We start from the raw sequence: 18011 nt of genomic DNA on the forward strand, positions 1-18011 counted from the left end.
CTAAATTTGGCTTTCTATAATTGTTCTTTGAAATTATTTCGAGCACATGAATCGATTATATGACAGTTTCTAACGCCTGAAAAGAATATCTTTTTTAGAGCCTATAAATAATATTTTGCCTAAAATTTTGTATTTCACAATATACTTAAAATTTTAACGAAATTCATCCTTTGTGGTCGTATTTATACGTGTGTATGTATTACAAGTAAATTAACTTAATATACATACATATTTCTTTCTTTGCTTATATCGAAAAAAGATTAAATTACTTTTACGCAACCATTTATAAATTTTATAATATATTCAACTTAAAGAGTTAAGCTGTGTAATACAGAATGCAAAGGACTCGATCTTACAAACATGATAAAAAATGTGTGTACATATTACAATTCAAATTTATAGTCCAAAGAATTCGAGAGACTACTTGACGATTACAAGACAAAAGTCTTTTCTTATTTACATTGTTGATTAATATCTTTAGTTTATCAGCTTATTATTGTAAACAAATGTATCTAATAATTATACATTACATCTGGATTGCACAATTCATTTGTAAAATGTATACACGTATCTTTATAGCTTTGATACACTTATCTCGTTATCAAAAGAATGCATACTGACAAGTACGCTAAAGACTCTATAACGGTTCATTCTGAGATAGCGAGTAGTAAATAGAAATTAAAATAAGATTTGTCGTTGCTTTGGTATCGTCTCACGAAGGCGATATTGAATATAATAGATATGTATCTTAAATGCAATTAAATCTTGAATAAAACATAGAGTTAAAGTGCAATCCTTTACAAACAATTATAGAGTCTTTACTGCAGTTAACAATAAACACATCAATGTTATGCTGATAAATTTCAAACATTTTGTCTCCTGGTTTTCAGGTAGCAGGTCAAATTAATGACCTGATTTGTAACCCTTTTTATGCGCATGTTTCAAGAAGCAAGAAAATGTATAAAAACAATTTTGGCAAATAATACTTCTTTGGAAATCTTGCAAAATAAAACAAACGCTTCTTATGACTATTATCATTATCAAACAGTATTTTTTGTACTAATTTGTAATATTATTGTTATACTTTATTTATTATTAATAACATAAATAATAAGTAATATCTGAAATATTTAATTGCATGAAATATCTATAATTGAGACAATAAATAAATTGAAACTAGAACACTTGCACATAAAAAGGAGTTGATGCTAACACTTGCGCATAAAAAGGACTTGATGCTTGTACGTTAACACCGTCTTTTTCGAAACTGATATCAATTATCATTCATTTCTATGACTATTTTATTCGTACCACATTCAGTTTATTTCGATAAGTATCATTTGATACATTAGTCGACTTTTACGACACTGTAGATCTTTCGCACGAACCAGAAACAGGCAAAGAAGCCAATTGATCCTATTTAATACATAAAATACGCAATAATTTTTTATTTAAAAATATTAACATTTTATTATTGTAGAAGAAATAAATATTTTACCTGTTAAAACGAAGAATAAGTAAACCATAATACAAGTATAACCAAAGTAAAGGAACGTAGATGTAGCATCTTCTATTTCCAACTTAGTCATGAAAAAATGTATGCAATATATTAATAAATAGAACGCAGTAAATCCAGATGTTAGGAAACTACGCCACCACCAATGATAATCCTAAAACAAAAAAGATGATTTGAATATATGTATCTTGAGAAATGTTTTATTTATTTTATTAATAAAAGGCCATTTATTTACTTCCGCACAAAGATGGAAATAGCAAAGTAAAATCGTCGTTTCTGAACATGTAATTACGAGTATAACAAATACCAAAAAGAGAAATCCAAACATGTAATACACCTGACTTGACCTGAAACAGATTAATTAAAGTTTAAATATTTTGTATATTAAAAATATTAGACTTAGTAGTAAGTGGAAGTAATTAGAATAAATAAAGCTGATCAGTGGAATTAATGATGCTTATAACTTATATTATCTATGTTATTAAAGCTACTAGGTTTTTAAAATGTGATATTTACCATAAAGAATTAAGTATAAAGAATAATTGTATAAATATACATCCGAAAGGTAGAACTCCACCCATTATTACACCAGGTATTGGTTGAGTATAAAAACTTTGTTCTGGTATTTGTCTAGGAATCTGATTGGTTCTAACAGGATGCTCCAAAGACTAAAATAAAATTCGTTACTAATGAATTTCTTCTTTGAAATCTTATGTTTTGTCAATAGAATTTCTACAGAACAACGCTACTGCTTCTATATATATATAAGAACATTCTACACTATTTTTGTTGGTAAAAGAAGTCTTTACCCTTTTCCGGAATCCGAAATAAGCACCAATAAATGTTAATGGAAGAGATACTCCAAACCAAAGTGCTAGAAGAGCAATAAGGGTGCTGAATGGTACTGCAGCTGAACTTTCATTTGCCCAAAATATTAAATTCATTATAAAGAATAAACTGAATACAATTCTGTAAATAAAAATACATTTTTATAAAATTCGTCTTCATACTCACGATATTTTAAATATAAAGTAAATATGTATTTACATAAATTATTAAAAGGATCATAGCCAAAGGATGAACTGTTATTAACTTTGATTTTCAGATTGTATAGCTTTATAGACTAGTTGTATTTATCACACACATGTGCATATATATTTATTAAATAAATCGTATTACCCAGGACTCAACATAGATGTAAGTACAACGTTCGATTTCCATTTTTCACCACCGAAGCTTTTATATATTCTAGCAGATACATAACCAGCAGTAGCTCCGAGGCAAACATATAAAACCATGGCACAAGTCATTAAAGCTCCTCTGTTTGCTGGAGATAAAAATCCTAAACACGCAAATGCTGTGGAATGTAAAATGAAACTTTATATTTTTTCTGTTTATATATCAAGTAAATACACTTATGCATGTAGATTTAGAAACTTACCAAGTGTTACAAGTGTCATATAAAACACTTGAACACCAGACCCGAGTAAAACTGATAATAACATTCCTTTGCGAGGAGGTCGAAATACATCACCATGAACTAATTTCCAGCCAAATTCTTCATGTGCGTCTTCTCCTGATTCTATCTGGAAGGAAGCCTGCGTTATTGAAACACAGACAAGGGAACATCACAGCTTTATGATATAAAACAAAACCAAACATCGTGTCATACGTTCTTGTTAATTAATGAGATAATACCGTCATTTTAGTAACTTCAAAGAGAATGAGATGATTTGAATAATATGTAAATAAATAAAAATGAAATACATATTAAATTTATCAATTAAAACAGAATGAAACTTTCTAATTCAAGTAAAATGAAACAAAAGTTAACAAATAGCATTTCATTAGTGTACCTGATTGTATCTCGCAATATCTTTGTGTAATGTTCGGAGCAATATCATGGCCACCATTCCAGAAAGGAACAAAACAATTATTAATGAATTAAGAATACTAAACCACTGGATATTTGTATGCGGCATAGATTCTAAGATATAATCCCATCTAGATGACCATTTGATTGTACTGTTTTCCTAAAATAAAAAATATAATCGTATTTTTTGTTTAAAAACTATACTATCAAGGTATAGATTGCACTTAATTTGTTATTGTAAATGCTTACAATATACGTCACAGAGTATGTGTAAGTAATATCTAAGTTTTTCCCAACAGAAAGTGGACTGTGTGGTATATCTAATGCTTCTTTGTGCTCACAGTTAACAACAGTACCATGTTTAATACTACGAGGAACCACTTTAACAGCTATTAAAGAAAATAAACATAAATTTCGTTAAAAATTAGCATTGCAAGTTTAACAGCATACAAATGAAATTTCAGTCCTTACATATTATACGTCCTCCATTTTCCTTAAATGCAGATCCCCATTCTTCTTTAACACCGCTATGATACGTGATCGTAAGGTCTACATGATTATATAGGTAATAACTGTTTTCTCTTTTGTTATATGCATCCTAATAAAGAACAAATTGATTAATTTCACTTAGCGCGTATTTTCTGTAAGTTTAAGGAATTTTTTCAATCTACTATTAATGAACTTTCGGTTTTTGATTCAGAAATAATAATACTTTAAATTTACATTAACAGTACAGTCCTGTTGAGATCTTGAATCTCGCAAGAAGCATCCCATAGGAAATCCAGTACTACAATATTGTCTTTCATCCTCTAACTGATAACACCACGTAACAGGCATATTATCTATAAGAAAAAAAAAAAAGGAAAAAAGAGAAGGAACTTATTAACATGGTGATATGAACAATAATAAAGGTTTTCCGGATTCAACTTGTTTTATCACTAAGATATTACCAACTATCCAATGATGCTGATATTTAAATGCCATTCCTTTCCTCAAAAATTCCAATTTCTTTTCTGAATCTTTATTTCCACCTTGATATGATCTTTTACACACAACGTCACAATTAACATTTTTCATGAACTCTAGCTGAAAATTTACATAATTTATATCTTTTATTATACATATTCATATTATACATAAGCTAGGGAGCCAACTTTTTTATATCATAAAATTTTTTCATTTGCATTGATGTTACTACATACAAATTGTATTTGACTCATAGATGCAAAAAGAACAGTTTTCGTATGTAGAAAACATTTAAACTTGTTTTTCTCTAAAGTTGTTACTTTTGAATTATGTCACTATTCTAGCAAATGAACAATATATTAAATCACTGTTCCAAAGAAAAAATGGAAGATAGAAAATAACAATATATTAAATCACTGTTCCAAAGAAAAAATGGAAGATAGAAAATAACCATTGTCATAATTTTTCAGGGATTTCCAATAGTCTGACAAAATAATGTTTCCGATGAGAGTTAATTACTTTTCAATTTGCTATAAATTGTAACTTAAAAAATTTCCAAACAGTTCTTTTTACAATAAAGAATCAAGGTCATATTGAATTTTTAATACGACACTCTATTTTTAACTTTACAATGTTATAGCTGATGTTAAGATGAATTCAACAATTCCCTATAGCATGACATAATATTTTGTGGACAGATTATGTGCATACAAGCTGTATACACAGTTTAAAAAAAATTTTAAATAATGTGTGCAAGCTTAAGCATGATAGAATGAAGATTTTATGATATAAAATATAGGTCCACATTAATCAATTAAGTATTCGCTAAATGTTGATGTTATCCACATATCGACATAATCCGAAAATATTAATTATAAGCAGTATAACAGGTAGGAATTCTCATGTTGTGTCCTTTGAGATAAATTAAAATACAACGAACGTTATGATCTCAAACACCCATGAAAATTAATTGTTCGAGTAGTTTCAAAACTTAAAACAGATAAGAACGATTTCGAGTATTGAAATTGAACCCCGGTAAACCGTGTGAAACTTCGCGAATGTTCGATTACACAAGATAACTTTATTTTGACAAGGTGATAAAAATGCGGTGATATGTACTTAAGGGCAAAAAGTATAAAATCAATTTTAGAAATTTTTTGAAATGTAAGTCTTACTCAAAATCCCGATGAACTCAGTTTTTTGAATAGGCTCGTAAATTTCACTTCCTGCTATCCCACTGACATTCGCGTATACGGACACAACATTTATTTTCCATATTGAATGTGTTAAATGCATAAAATATACAAAAATAAATATAATTGAATATAACGAATGATTCGAAGGTTTCTTTTTTATCATACCTTGTAAGGAGAAGGCCTTATACGTTCTCCAAAAACAACTTGTCCTAAGTTTTCAACAGGACTCTGAGTTTCATCGGAAGGACAAAAATCAAAGCTAAAAAAAGAATTCTTGGTATAACAATTCAAACTTCTACGAGATTAAAAGATGTTATCAATTATATATGTGTTTCTTATGAAAACTTACTGATGATATTCATATGGTATTACATATTTCTCAGTATTTAGACGATTTACATACAGTTTAATCTCGGACTGAAAGAAATAAACATTATCTAATAAAACACAATAAATTATAGATTACATACATTATATTTATGTAATACATCAATTATTACACTTACGTAATATATAATTATTATTACATTGTAATTATAAATAATTTATGATTATTATTTTTTATTACTTTTAAATGTGGGAGCTTTTGATTAAATTTTTATGAATTTTTTATAATTATGACATTTATAATGAAGTTAATAAATACAAATTCGAAAATTTAGAAATACTTAAATTTAAAAGATACATATGTAATTATTATGCTTTCAAACACAACATATTTGAACAGCTGACGTTTCGTCATAAATCGTACAAAATGTAAAGTACCTACATGTTCGTGTAAGGTCGATTTACGAACATTCTAGTCAGATTGTATAAGCAATTAAATATTTTTTCCAAATCTTTCGTGCCTCAATTTCGCTGTTATGAGTCATATGTCACGAAAGGCCACATCGAAACATATTTACAATTATTAAAAATTACTTCTTAATTAAAATAATACGAAAAATAAAAATTACATTAGACTGTACGATCAAAATGTAATGATTATTATAATTGACGAATATGAAGGATGTATATTAGAGAAAAAGGAGAAAAAAAGTGATAAACTAAATATACATGATCATAACCAATTCTTAAAATAGTAAAAAATAATCTTTATACGCACTTTACACGTTTCAGAGGTTTCTCCGGCCTTGCAATAATTTACCGGTGCTAGACCCGGTAAATAAAAAGTCGATGAGTGGTGAATTAGACATACAACGAACAGTAACCACAGTAAAATTATTCTCGCCATTGTGTATTGTTGTTCGTCCTTACTAACTACTTGCCTAGTGCAAGTATATGTCAATTGCTATATGAAAAACATCGGACCCTACACTACCATGATACTGTCATTGATAACGAATTCTAGATAGATTGGTTACCTCTACGCGTAGCAATCTCGCTTTTCATACTATCGAACTTCTAATTGCCAATTGCTAACTCTGATTTCGAATCGTAGAAACAAATATCAATTAAAATTTATTTTTCGAGCTTTTAAGCTTACTGATATTGAGAATTTATTATACAATCTGTCCCAATAGTCATGGTACAAATACCAAGGGAGTAATTATACTTAAAAACATAAATTGGAAATATCGAATAAAATTTGTTTATATAATTGGAACTAAAACTAGAAATTAGGAGAATGATTGACAGGATATCTCTATAATACGAAAACAGGGAAAATTAATTGAAGATATAGAACAAAATTTTTTCATAAAAAATTCATTGTTTTTGAGAAAATTAAATTTAAAATGTTATCAGATATAGGTATACTGAAACAATTCTTAGCTAAACATGTTCAAACACTGTTTTCTTCAAAATGAGGACTTAAACGAAAAAATGTTATTCTACATTTTTTATTTATTTTTACATATAAAAGAATCTCTTGTTAATTGTTTACTTATTTCAGTTTGTACCTAGTCGGTATTAGCGAAGTTCATATACGTATAGAAACAAATTTTTAAATTCGATTTTCTCAAAAAAAAAAAAAAAAAAGCACAGTGTGAAAACATTTTATTGCATATTTTCAATTTATTTTTCACACAGAATCACCCTCTTATTATACCATACTTTACAAGTTTATGAAAAAGACTGAAGTCAAATAACTAGAAAAAATCTATAAATTGTATAATTACTTTTATATCAATTAATAAATTCAAATAATATATAATTATATAAAACATTTTTTTAAGAAAAAATGAAGCTTTAACGATTTAAAAATGCAATGTTCCAATAACCATGGTGAGTAATGAGTAATGAGTAAGAGAGCGATTCTACATGAAAAAGTTAATTGAAATTATAAAATACAATCTTTTCATACGATGTTTGCTGTTTTTTGATAAAATCGAATTTGAAAAATTATTTAGCATATATAAATTTGGCTAATTACCGATGAGTAGATAATCAGTGGGAGGTTATTCTACATATGAAAATAAGTAAAGAGTATAGATTAAAATTCACGCGTGATACAATTTGTCTATTTAAGCCATTTAAGGTCTTGATTTAAAAAAAAAATAGAGTTTGAATATTTTTATTTAAGAATGGGCCTGATACATACGTATTTGATAAATTTTAAAATTTAATTTTCCTAAAAACGAAGCGTCTTATGGCAAAATTTGATTTTATATTTAGGGCTTGTTTTTACATGCAGAATAATTTCCTGCCGTCTATTCACTCCTGTTTAGTTCAGAACTAGCTAAGTTCAAATAGACCTGATAAATTTTCGAACTGTTTTTCTGTAAATAAAACTTCATATAAAGAAATTTTATTCAACATTTTCAGCTTTTTTTTCACACAGAGCCGTCCCTTTGTTGATTTCTCCACTGTATAAATCTTGATATTGCCTTACTTTATTGTTGCTATTATTGCATAAATGGCCTAAAAAGATTTACTTTTATCAACATAAAAAATCCCACACTTGGATTTTATTTTATTGAAAAAGTTAGTAAATAACATGTTTGCAATATCTTTTGACAAAACGTAAGATAATTTCATCATTGTGAAGTTATTTCATTTCATTCTTTTATAGTCATACATTTCCTATAAGTATATTACAATGTCATACATTACTTATGGAAGACTTACAAGTCGATGTTTTATTCTACAATTGTTAATGACAGGGAACGAAGATAGAAACGAATTCGTTTAAAATACAAAATGCAATTAAAATTTTTGTTCAACAATCTTTACAGAGATAATAACCATAAAAATTGTATATCTAAGTTAAAAAGTATTCAACAATTAATTTACTCACAGGCCATTAGTCGATACAGTATCATTTAATTAGACATTCACGTATTTTTTAGACAAGAGACCAGTTAATTTAAAAAGACGCGCTTGTCGTCCTTGTTATTGTACAAAATGTGAACTGATTTAAGTAATTCCTCAGGAATGTTTCCACATACAAATAATACGCAGCAGCTGATTATTTTTAATGATTTTTGTGCTAAAGTTTTAGCATATTTTCCTTTTTTTAATCAGTTTTAGTGTCATAGACTCCGTACAATATATCACATGAAAATGATAAATAATTGTTGAAATGTTCAATTACATGATAGATAAACGATACGATGTTCAGTCTCGCAAATGTTCATGATATAAATGCCGGAAAACAACCTCTTTCACTTCTTTGTTATAATTTATTCAATTCAATGTTGTTTATTTTCCGAGCAATCAGATGAATTTTTAGTCTATCTCGGACATCTAGCTCGTATTATGCAACGGTAATGCCAACCGTTTGAAGGTAGCCTCTCAGGTGGTTTGCATTAGGTTCTGGAATTTGGTCAAGAATACTAAGTAATTGTCTTGGTGACAATCTTGCTAATCCTTGTGCTAAATGTAAACGTACGTCGCCAATAGCTATTTATTAAAGAAAAATAAAATTTATTAAATTGATTAAATCTTTAACAGTTATTTATCAAAATATATTAAACGAATAATATGTAAGTATTTTATTAAAGCTAATATAATAAGATAAAAGTATTTTTGTGTTAATACCTTCCAGAGGATCTTTTGGAGGATTTTTTCCACAAAGCAGTTGACTATATCCTACTTGATACCCAGGCGTATCTTCAGTTTCTGGGAATATATTATCTTCGGATAATGTAGTCTGATCCTGTGGTAATTCGAAAAATTCTACTAACGTTGCTAATAAACGGGGATAATATGTATTATATGGCCTTTCTAGTATCATTGGGCAATCAATTAGTAAATTTGACATTCCCACAGCAGTTACTTTTCGTTCGATATCACCTGATACTTTTTGCATATCTGCTATTAATACGCGTTCTACAACCATACCAAACATTCTGCAAATATATTATTTATGTATCGTGAATATTGATTAATTTTAATCATATATTTATTTTTTAAATTTTTAATGGAAAGAAACTTACCGAGATTGTATTTGATCAATAATTGTAACCAAATTATTTGAGCCATATCTAATAATATAGTACGCAAAAAATACGATTAGACCCTTTACAAATTTTGTCGTTTTCGAAGATGAAAGTCTTTGGAACAATAGCACAAAAATTTGTTTCATATATGGTTCTAATACATTCCTAAAAATATTATGCTATTATTAATATAGATGATAAAGTGACATAAAAATAATCTAGTGAGAAAACTTACGGTGCAAAATATTCAATAATACTTTGTAATAATAGGAAACCTTCGTGATCATTAGCCTTTGAGGCAATCAATTTTTGGAATACACCTAATAAACCATTTGTCTTATCTTGTGCTACGATATGATGTGCACCATGACTAATGAAAGCTCTTAATAATCGATTTAATGGGTGAATATTAGCTTGGCGTTCAAATAAAACGGATGATAATAGACAAGGGAACAAAGCCAAATACGCTTCTGGCATATCCTGTGTCGTTCGTAGTTCCAGAAGTAAAGCAAGGATTTGAAAAACGTATGGTAGAAATTCTGAAAAGCATCGATTAGAAAAGATAGGGAATAGAATTATGTCAAATGAAATATTTTACCTAAAACATCTTGTTGTAAGATTTCTTGAAAAATTGGGAACAGTGCTTCTTCAAATGACGATACTGCAACTTTGTGTGTTTTACAAACGATTCTAAAATTATATTACATATATATATTTTAATTTTTTTGTTTCTAATGTCCCCTCGTTTGCATTCCATTTTATTCTTATTGTATAATTTATATTACTTACTTAATTGATAAAGCAAATGTTTCGAAGAGATAATGGTTAAAATTGGGACGACTTGGATTTTTAGATACAATAGAAAGTTTTTCTGTAAGTTTTGGGAGAAGATCTGCTAAGAATGGTACAATCACCTCTTGTAGAACACCGAAGCTTCTCATGATAGCTTTCATTACATATTCGTTTTCTTCTGAGCCAGGTGTATTTAAACATGCAAATAGACCCTTTAATAAATCCGACGTCAATGGTGATAAATCATTTGCTTTAACTCTATAAATAAAATTTGGTAATTTAGAAAATATGCACATCGAAATAATGATATTAAAATAAATCATAAGTAATATATTTAGAGTTATTTTTCATAAAAGGAAAGCAGTCTGCATGTATACTTTTTTCAATACCCTTATTTATAAAAGTCAGTAGGTTTTCATTTGACGAATGTCAATATATATTCTTGCATAAAAATTTTTATTATGACACGAAGGTCATAAGGTCGACGAGAGAAAACTTCAATTCACTAACATTTTTTGTTGCATATGATCAGGTCGAATATCTGTTTTTTTTTTTCGATCATCTAAAAATTTTTTTAATTATAGTCCAACATTTATAGATTTATTTTATTTCGATAGTTAAAAATTTACAGACCAATAGCTTTTCTATGAAAAATATCTCTGAAAATTTATTCAAAAGTGACATTACTTATGACTTAATGTAATATTATTGGTAAATAAAGCAATCGATTTTCTTACAAAGGTGTATTATCGGGTCCTTTCATTGCGAGTATTTTTTCAATCGTGCAAGCAGCATATGTGTGTACAACGATATTTGAAGCACTTAAATGCCTAATTAGTTGTGGTAAACTACCAATTATCATTTCTCTTGGCAATATTGATCTGAAGGTCATTATAAATTTAATTGCATCAGCTTTAAGTACAGAAAATTCATTCACTGGAAACAATATTCAAATTTTTTAATGCTTTAAGAGATTTATGGAATAAATTTAATTTTAGTAAGTTTAATGATCGTATGTACCATTTGGTTTGACTAACTCCGGTTCAATATGTTGCATTGCAAATTGAGGTAACGAAACAAGCTCGCTGCTCTGCGTAACACCATGTTTTTGTGTTTGAGCTTTGCTTGCACTACTGGTGACTAGATAAATTGCAGCATCCTTACTGCGCCAATTTTCAACTGGTTTATCAGCATAATTTTGTAACATCACCTAACAATTACCAAAAAAAAATGCAATGATATGTATAAGTCAATTTTGTTTGCATGCTCTTGTTTACTTACCTGTATATAGGCACCAAAAATTTCCATTATTTTCGCTTCAAAATATTTAGAAAGTACTTTAACTAAATCACAGGCAGCACGTCTTCGTGTATCGACATCGCTACCCTCAATATCTCGCCTGATATATTCCTCAGGATTATCCTCAAATAATTCATTATCCGACTCTATTAAATATATTAAATTTTCTTTTTATGCAAAGTACAAGACACATAAAGAATATACTTTTAATATAAGATTAATAGTAATTACCTCTAAATTCCATATTAGGTATTATAACCTTTTCACAAATATTGCTCAAAGTGGTTGGATCTTCGAACAAGTTTCTATATTGAGCACGGTCAGCTACTGTTGCTAAAAATTGCAAGGCATTCGAAACTAGCTGCAAGAATATAAAAAATTAGATCAATTTCAATATGTATACTATATATAAAATTTACCTACAGTATCATATTTTGGTTGTTGCCCAGTCGATGTTAGTAAATTCCATACAGCAGTTACGAATTCAGGTAAGTATGGTTGAAACTCTTCATCATATTTCTGAGCATAAAGGCCAATATTGTCACAAACTTGTGACTTTAACTGTTCAATTACTCCTGGTTCTTCTTCGTCCTATGCATAAGTCAAACATTGTAACATACACATATTACTAGAATTAAAAATATAATAACAAATTTATATATAACACTACAGTAGATTGAAGAGAGGGAACATTTGTATTCAACAAAATATGAAAATTCCTCATCCACACAGCCATATTGTCTTCAAAAAATTCTGGTAAATCCTAAAAATAAAGGATATATAGTTTCAGTAAAGAAATTTAACACTTTATATTGATTATATCGTCTGTGTCTTTTACTCACTTGGAAATTAAGAGAGTAGAACACCTTGGATAAAATTACCAAAGAGCTATATATAACTTTCAATGCATCTATATTGTTTGCATGTACTTGCATTAGATTCATTGTAGCCTAAAATAAAATTTAAGGGAATAATTAATAAAGAATAATTAGAGGAGAAACTATAAAATAAAATTCTTACAACAAATAGATCTGTCAAAGGTTTAGCAAATCTATCCAATACAAATTTTATCTCAGTCCATAGGCTCTGACTTTTAAATTCATATCTATATCTTTTAAATAATGAATGTGCTGTATGTAAGACACCATTGATAACATGAAAATCGCCTGTATTGAATTTGTCAACCATTTGATCGATAAGCTCTGGCCATTTATTTGGGAAATCATACTTTCCAACTATTGAAACAGCATCAGATAACTGTTTTTGAACAGAATCAGGAGAATGCAGCATTAGATTAACAATTAATTTTTTTATAGCATCCCTATCTTGCGCATGTATACGATCTACAGAATCTTCTCCCTAGGTACAAATAAATTATGTTATAATTAAGGATAAATTTATTAGAAAAATGTTATAATAAAAGTTACATAAATAATGTAAATAATTACCACTTTCCAATTACGTTTTACATAATTTTTAAATGCAACCGCTCCAGCGATTCTTATAGTTATATTGATTTCAGACTTATCCACAAGATGTAAAAGAAGTAATGGATAATTTTGATTTATTTCAACTGATTCTAAAAATTTTTCGGCTAAAGCATAAAAAACAAATAATTCATGAATTCAGTAAAATACGTGTATATATATATATTTTTTTTTAATTTATACATAAGAAATATAAATATAGAAGTTATTTCTCTGTAAAAAATTCATAAAACATTAAAACAAAAGACCAAAATCACAAACTAAACATTATAAACTATGTATCTTGTTGATCTTAAATAGGTGAAAACATAATATTTTATCAACACAAGTTATGTTATTTAATAAAAAATGGGAAATCGAAAGTATAGGACATCTTTCGATGTCTTTCTGGAAATTCAATCGATACATATCTATATTTAAAACGATTTTATTAGTATTAAGTTATCTCTGTTTTTCAAATAGTTGAAAGAAAAATAAAGTACTTGTTGATATCCACATGCCAAATTTCCTCTAATAGCAGACGAATCAAATTGCAAATGATGATCAAAGTAATTAAACAAAAAATTTAAATATAAACTATTTTTACAAATAGGAATGTACACATGTTCGGGATTATATAAAATATTTTCAATTAAGAACTTCTGATTAATAGAGAGGTTATATTCACCTGGCCGTCTAACATTTACATCGGGGCTAAGTGTATGCTTTAAATATTCACTGAGTGTAAGCAAGTTGTCATCGGTGAGTTCCATAATGGCTTGTTGTAAAAATTCTGTATACTCTCAATTCGAAAAAATATGAAATCTTCAGAAAAATATCTTGAAACAACGCAATACACCGGCTTTTGATAAATTCAATTTTCTAACCAATGATCGTTGCCTGTTGGCGTTAGCGCTTTCTACAATGGTTTACGCGGGAAACGTTTTTGTTGAAACCAAGCGGGATAATATATTTTATTTTATTTGTGTAGGTTATGATAGTAAAAAATTTCTCTGCAAGGAAAGGATAAATTAAAAATGACAATTGGAATAAATCATGGATGTATGGTTTATTAAAATTCACATTAATCCTTTTTTTTTTTTAGTAAGAAATGAGATTTATTGAGGTTGAAAAATCGATAAATTTGCGTTTGATTAATTATTAAACTTTAGATTGCACGATAATTTTCGTACAATTATTATAATTCAACGTTACTTGTTTATGTATTTTTTAAGAATGACATTTTATATCTAATTTAAAAAGGTAGAAAATAGGAATGAACTCTTTAAGTTCGAGGTTTTAAGTAAAACATTTAAGATTCGTAAGCTTCATGTTTTATGACAAGCAATAATTGTATCCAAAAACTGCAAGGTATGGGTGGTGAAAATAAATAAATAAATAAAATAAATAATAAATAATAAATACAAATATTAAATGTATTTTACAATTAATAGAAAAATTAACATTTAAGCCGAATATTTAATTTATATTCCTATTTTATATTATTATTCTATTTCAAAATATAGGGTATAATGGTATAAATAAAACAGTTTTAATCTTTATATTAATGTATTTTATTATTGCAGTATAATAGTAATATATATTAACTTATATTAGTAATCACTTATTTTGAACATTATTAAGTATCATTCTCTTCTGTTTAATTTCATTCTCCAGCTTTCTTAGCATATTTTGAGCACATGTAATTTGTAATAATTTATAAGTATTAATTGTCCTATATATAGCATTTAAGAGACACACAATTATTGAGAATATACCTAAATTGATAATTATAGCAAAAATTAATTGCGCTTACGTTATATTCGTCAAAACGAAATTAACTTTCGATGCTGTTTCAGTTTCTTCAGAGTTTGATATTGTTTCTAGGTTTGATAATTTTTCTGCAAACGTTGGCAATTCGTTATACATTTGTTGATACTGCTTTTGAAATTCTTCAATTTTATCACGTAAATTTTTATTTGTCTATGAAAAGGATACTAATTATTTATTATATATTCACAATTATAAGATACAATATATTTACGATGCAGAATATATATAAATGAACGTACATATTCTGTCTGTGCATGCAGAAAATTGTTTGTATACCTTATGCCTTTAATTCGAAATTTATCGCTGAAAATAAAGAAAACTTCTCATAAAATTATTATTTTTTGTCAATGATTTTTTATTCATTAAAGTAAACAATTTCTTTAGAAAGAAAATCAAACCATTGTTTCGTGAAATATGTTGTTCTTTTTGTTATTAAATCTTTCAATTCTTGTTGTTTAAGATCAATCACATTTGTAGCCTTCGATATTGCTTTTTTAAGACTAGCTTCTTTTTTTTGAAGTTCCAAATATTTCACCTGACCTGCCCAAATGTTCATCGATAAAGTAGACAAATGTGAGTTCCAGTAATATCGATCCTTTTTCTGTTTGCCATTCGTTTCTTCTAACTCAGTGAACTTTCAACGAAAGAATAAAATGTATAGTCAGTTATTAATAAACTCAACTTTATTTCTTACAAATGGAAAATAAAAATGAATGAATAAAACGACTACCTGTTTAATTAGATAATTAATTCGATCTACTTGGTTAGTAAATTCTTCGTAAATATCTTCCATTTTCTTCGAAGATTCAGTCATATTTTGTTATTTTATTAATATAATTTAAGCCTTTCAATCTGCTAGATGATCCATCAAATTTTTTGAATTTTTATCTATGCTTATCTGTTGAAAAGATGTTATAGCTACAAAAAGTACGTCTGTCGAGACCTCTATAGAGAAAACATCAAATTACATGCATATCTATATATATGTTTGTATGTATGTAATCGTATGTTATGTATTATATTAAATATTATGTATGTAGACTATATAAACAAATCTCGATATTCGCTAGGGAAAACCGATTGAAAATTGAGTCGTGACTAGTTGCGAAAAATCAACATGGATGACAAGGAAGCCGTCGTTCTACGCATGCGTGATATGTTATAAATATTTCAAACAAAAACAGAGATATTCTACTCATCTCTGTCTGTTTTGCAAGAACGACGGCTTTAGTGACCTTCCATGTTGATCTTTTATGACTAGACCTGACTCAATTTTCGAACGGTTCTCCCTAGCGCGTATCGAGACCTATTTATATGATCGTGAACGAGGTAGAGATAATATCAGAAAGGAAATTTCTTCTTTGATAACACATATGTTAGGTTAAAAATGTTTTTAAATGTTCATAAACATATTTTTAAGACATGGTCTAATCATACTTATATACATAAATATGGGATATGCAAATTATGATTTCCAAATTTTTTTTATCATTTTTAATTTTAAATAATTTATTTATTATAGATATATAACTTTTATCATTAAAAAAAAAATAAATAAATAAATATATATATATATATATATATATATATAAAGAGAGAGAGAGAGAGAGAGCCACTAATACGAATCGAATTGTTATTAATGTTCAAAAGACATCAAATACTATTGAAACGATGCAAATCACGGCATTGTACCAAACTTGTCAAACAATCGGATTACGTTCAGCTGTGCGATTAGTAATTAAAACGTCTGCGTCATCAGACGAATGCTATTTATGAATATGAATCTATGCATCTTTCCAAATATAGGGAACGTGTAATTTAGAATTTTAATTTATGTACGTATTATAAATCGTAAACGATTGATCATTTTCACAACGATATTTTTAACTTCATTTCGGTCGATAGTATGTAATACTTGAAAGATTCTCGACTAAATTCTTCTCTTTTTCCCGTGAAAATCAAATCAAAACTGAAGTATGTATTTTTGTAATCTGTACATGGTAAGGTTTAGTGATATATGAGTAGAATAATCATTTTTTTCAGTTTGTATTTCATTTATGAAATTAGAAAAAATGTTCTTCTGTTTAAGTAATATAAAATGGTAAGTAATAAAATGTACAATTTTATATGGTGAAAATTTTAACAAAAATAATAGGAATAACGTCGTTACATAAATAGCGATTTATTTAAGTATTTTGAAGTGATAATTGTATGTGTAAATGAAAGTAATATTATTGTAAATAATTATATTACACTAAATTCACATTACTTACAATTATCAATCGTTTAAAAATAGTGCTTTTTATTATTAATAATACTTTAAATTATATTTAATTTTATAATAAGAAAAAGAAAGCAATGTTAATAAAGCGATATAAACAACAACGATATTTATTTATCTAAACATGAGAGCAAAATCGATAACGAATAACGACCAAAAGAGTACATTAATTTTATAGTCACTAAAACTCTTCAATTGGGACTCGAAAATCCAGTTTCTCCGATGACGTCTAATCTAATTATTGAATATAACAAGGAAGGTTCCATATTCTCTAAAATTATAAGTCGATAAAAATCACGAATGAAAATCAAAGTTTTTTATTAATTGCTAATTAACATTTCATTTCCTCTAATCATAATTTTGTCGTTATTAAGAGATTAAAATTTCTTTAATCAGACAAAACTGCA

The 18011-nt window shown here is 27.5% G+C and overlaps 3 protein-coding genes across 4 annotated transcripts; all 3 read right to left on the reverse strand.

The window, feature by feature from the left end:
- Positions 1-176: 176 nt before the first annotated feature.
- LOC117235767 (transmembrane 9 superfamily member 2) lies at positions 177-6885 on the reverse strand. Of its 2 annotated transcripts, none has more exons than XM_033498093.1 (15): positions 6657-6885; positions 5901-5968; positions 5717-5810; positions 4340-4475; positions 4113-4231; positions 3861-3987; positions 3639-3778; positions 3373-3549; positions 2958-3114; positions 2696-2873; positions 2326-2485; positions 2033-2184; positions 1752-1863; positions 1499-1670; positions 177-1416 (listed from the first exon to the last, which is right to left on the reverse strand). In XM_033498093.1, exons 1-15 carry the CDS (start codon positions 6783-6785, stop codon positions 1349-1351), a joined length of 1989 nt encoding a protein of 662 aa, XP_033353984.1. In that variant the 5' UTR covers positions 6786-6885; the 3' UTR covers positions 177-1348. The 2 variants fall into 2 exon arrangements, with proteins under 2 accessions (XP_033353984.1, XP_033353985.1); XM_033498094.1 differs by having other exon boundaries at positions 2958-3102; positions 6657-6884.
- Positions 6886-8440: 1555 nt separating this feature from the next.
- On the reverse strand, positions 8441-14389 carry LOC117235765 (exportin-2). Its single transcript, XM_033498089.1, has 16 exons — positions 14179-14389; positions 13473-13618; positions 13045-13383; positions 12867-12974; positions 12695-12787; positions 12448-12615; positions 12256-12385; positions 12007-12170; positions 11746-11935; positions 11463-11661; positions 10723-10983; positions 10532-10623; positions 10169-10472; positions 9931-10098; positions 9533-9843; positions 8441-9394 (listed from the first exon to the last, which is right to left on the reverse strand). The coding sequence occupies exons 1-16, from the start codon at positions 14261-14263 to the stop codon at positions 9249-9251; spliced, it is 2904 nt and encodes a 967-aa protein (XP_033353980.1). The 5' UTR covers positions 14264-14389; the 3' UTR covers positions 8441-9248.
- Positions 14390-15068: 679 nt separating this feature from the next.
- LOC117235706 lies at positions 15069-16334 on the reverse strand. The gene is made up of 5 exons (XM_033497999.1): positions 16054-16334; positions 15722-15957; positions 15563-15626; positions 15307-15473; positions 15069-15225 (listed from the first exon to the last, which is right to left on the reverse strand). The coding sequence occupies exons 1-5, from the start codon at positions 16135-16137 to the stop codon at positions 15111-15113; spliced, it is 666 nt and encodes a 221-aa protein (XP_033353890.1). The 5' UTR covers positions 16138-16334; the 3' UTR covers positions 15069-15110.
- Positions 16335-18011: the final 1677 nt, after the last annotated feature.

This window comes from Bombus vosnesenskii, unplaced genomic scaffold (assembly GCF_011952255.1).
Source record: "Bombus vosnesenskii isolate JDL3184/JDL3185 unplaced genomic scaffold, Bvos_JDL3184-5_v1.1 scf7180000013319, whole genome shotgun sequence".
Lineage (NCBI taxonomy): Eukaryota > Metazoa > Arthropoda > Insecta > Hymenoptera > Apidae > Bombus > Bombus vosnesenskii.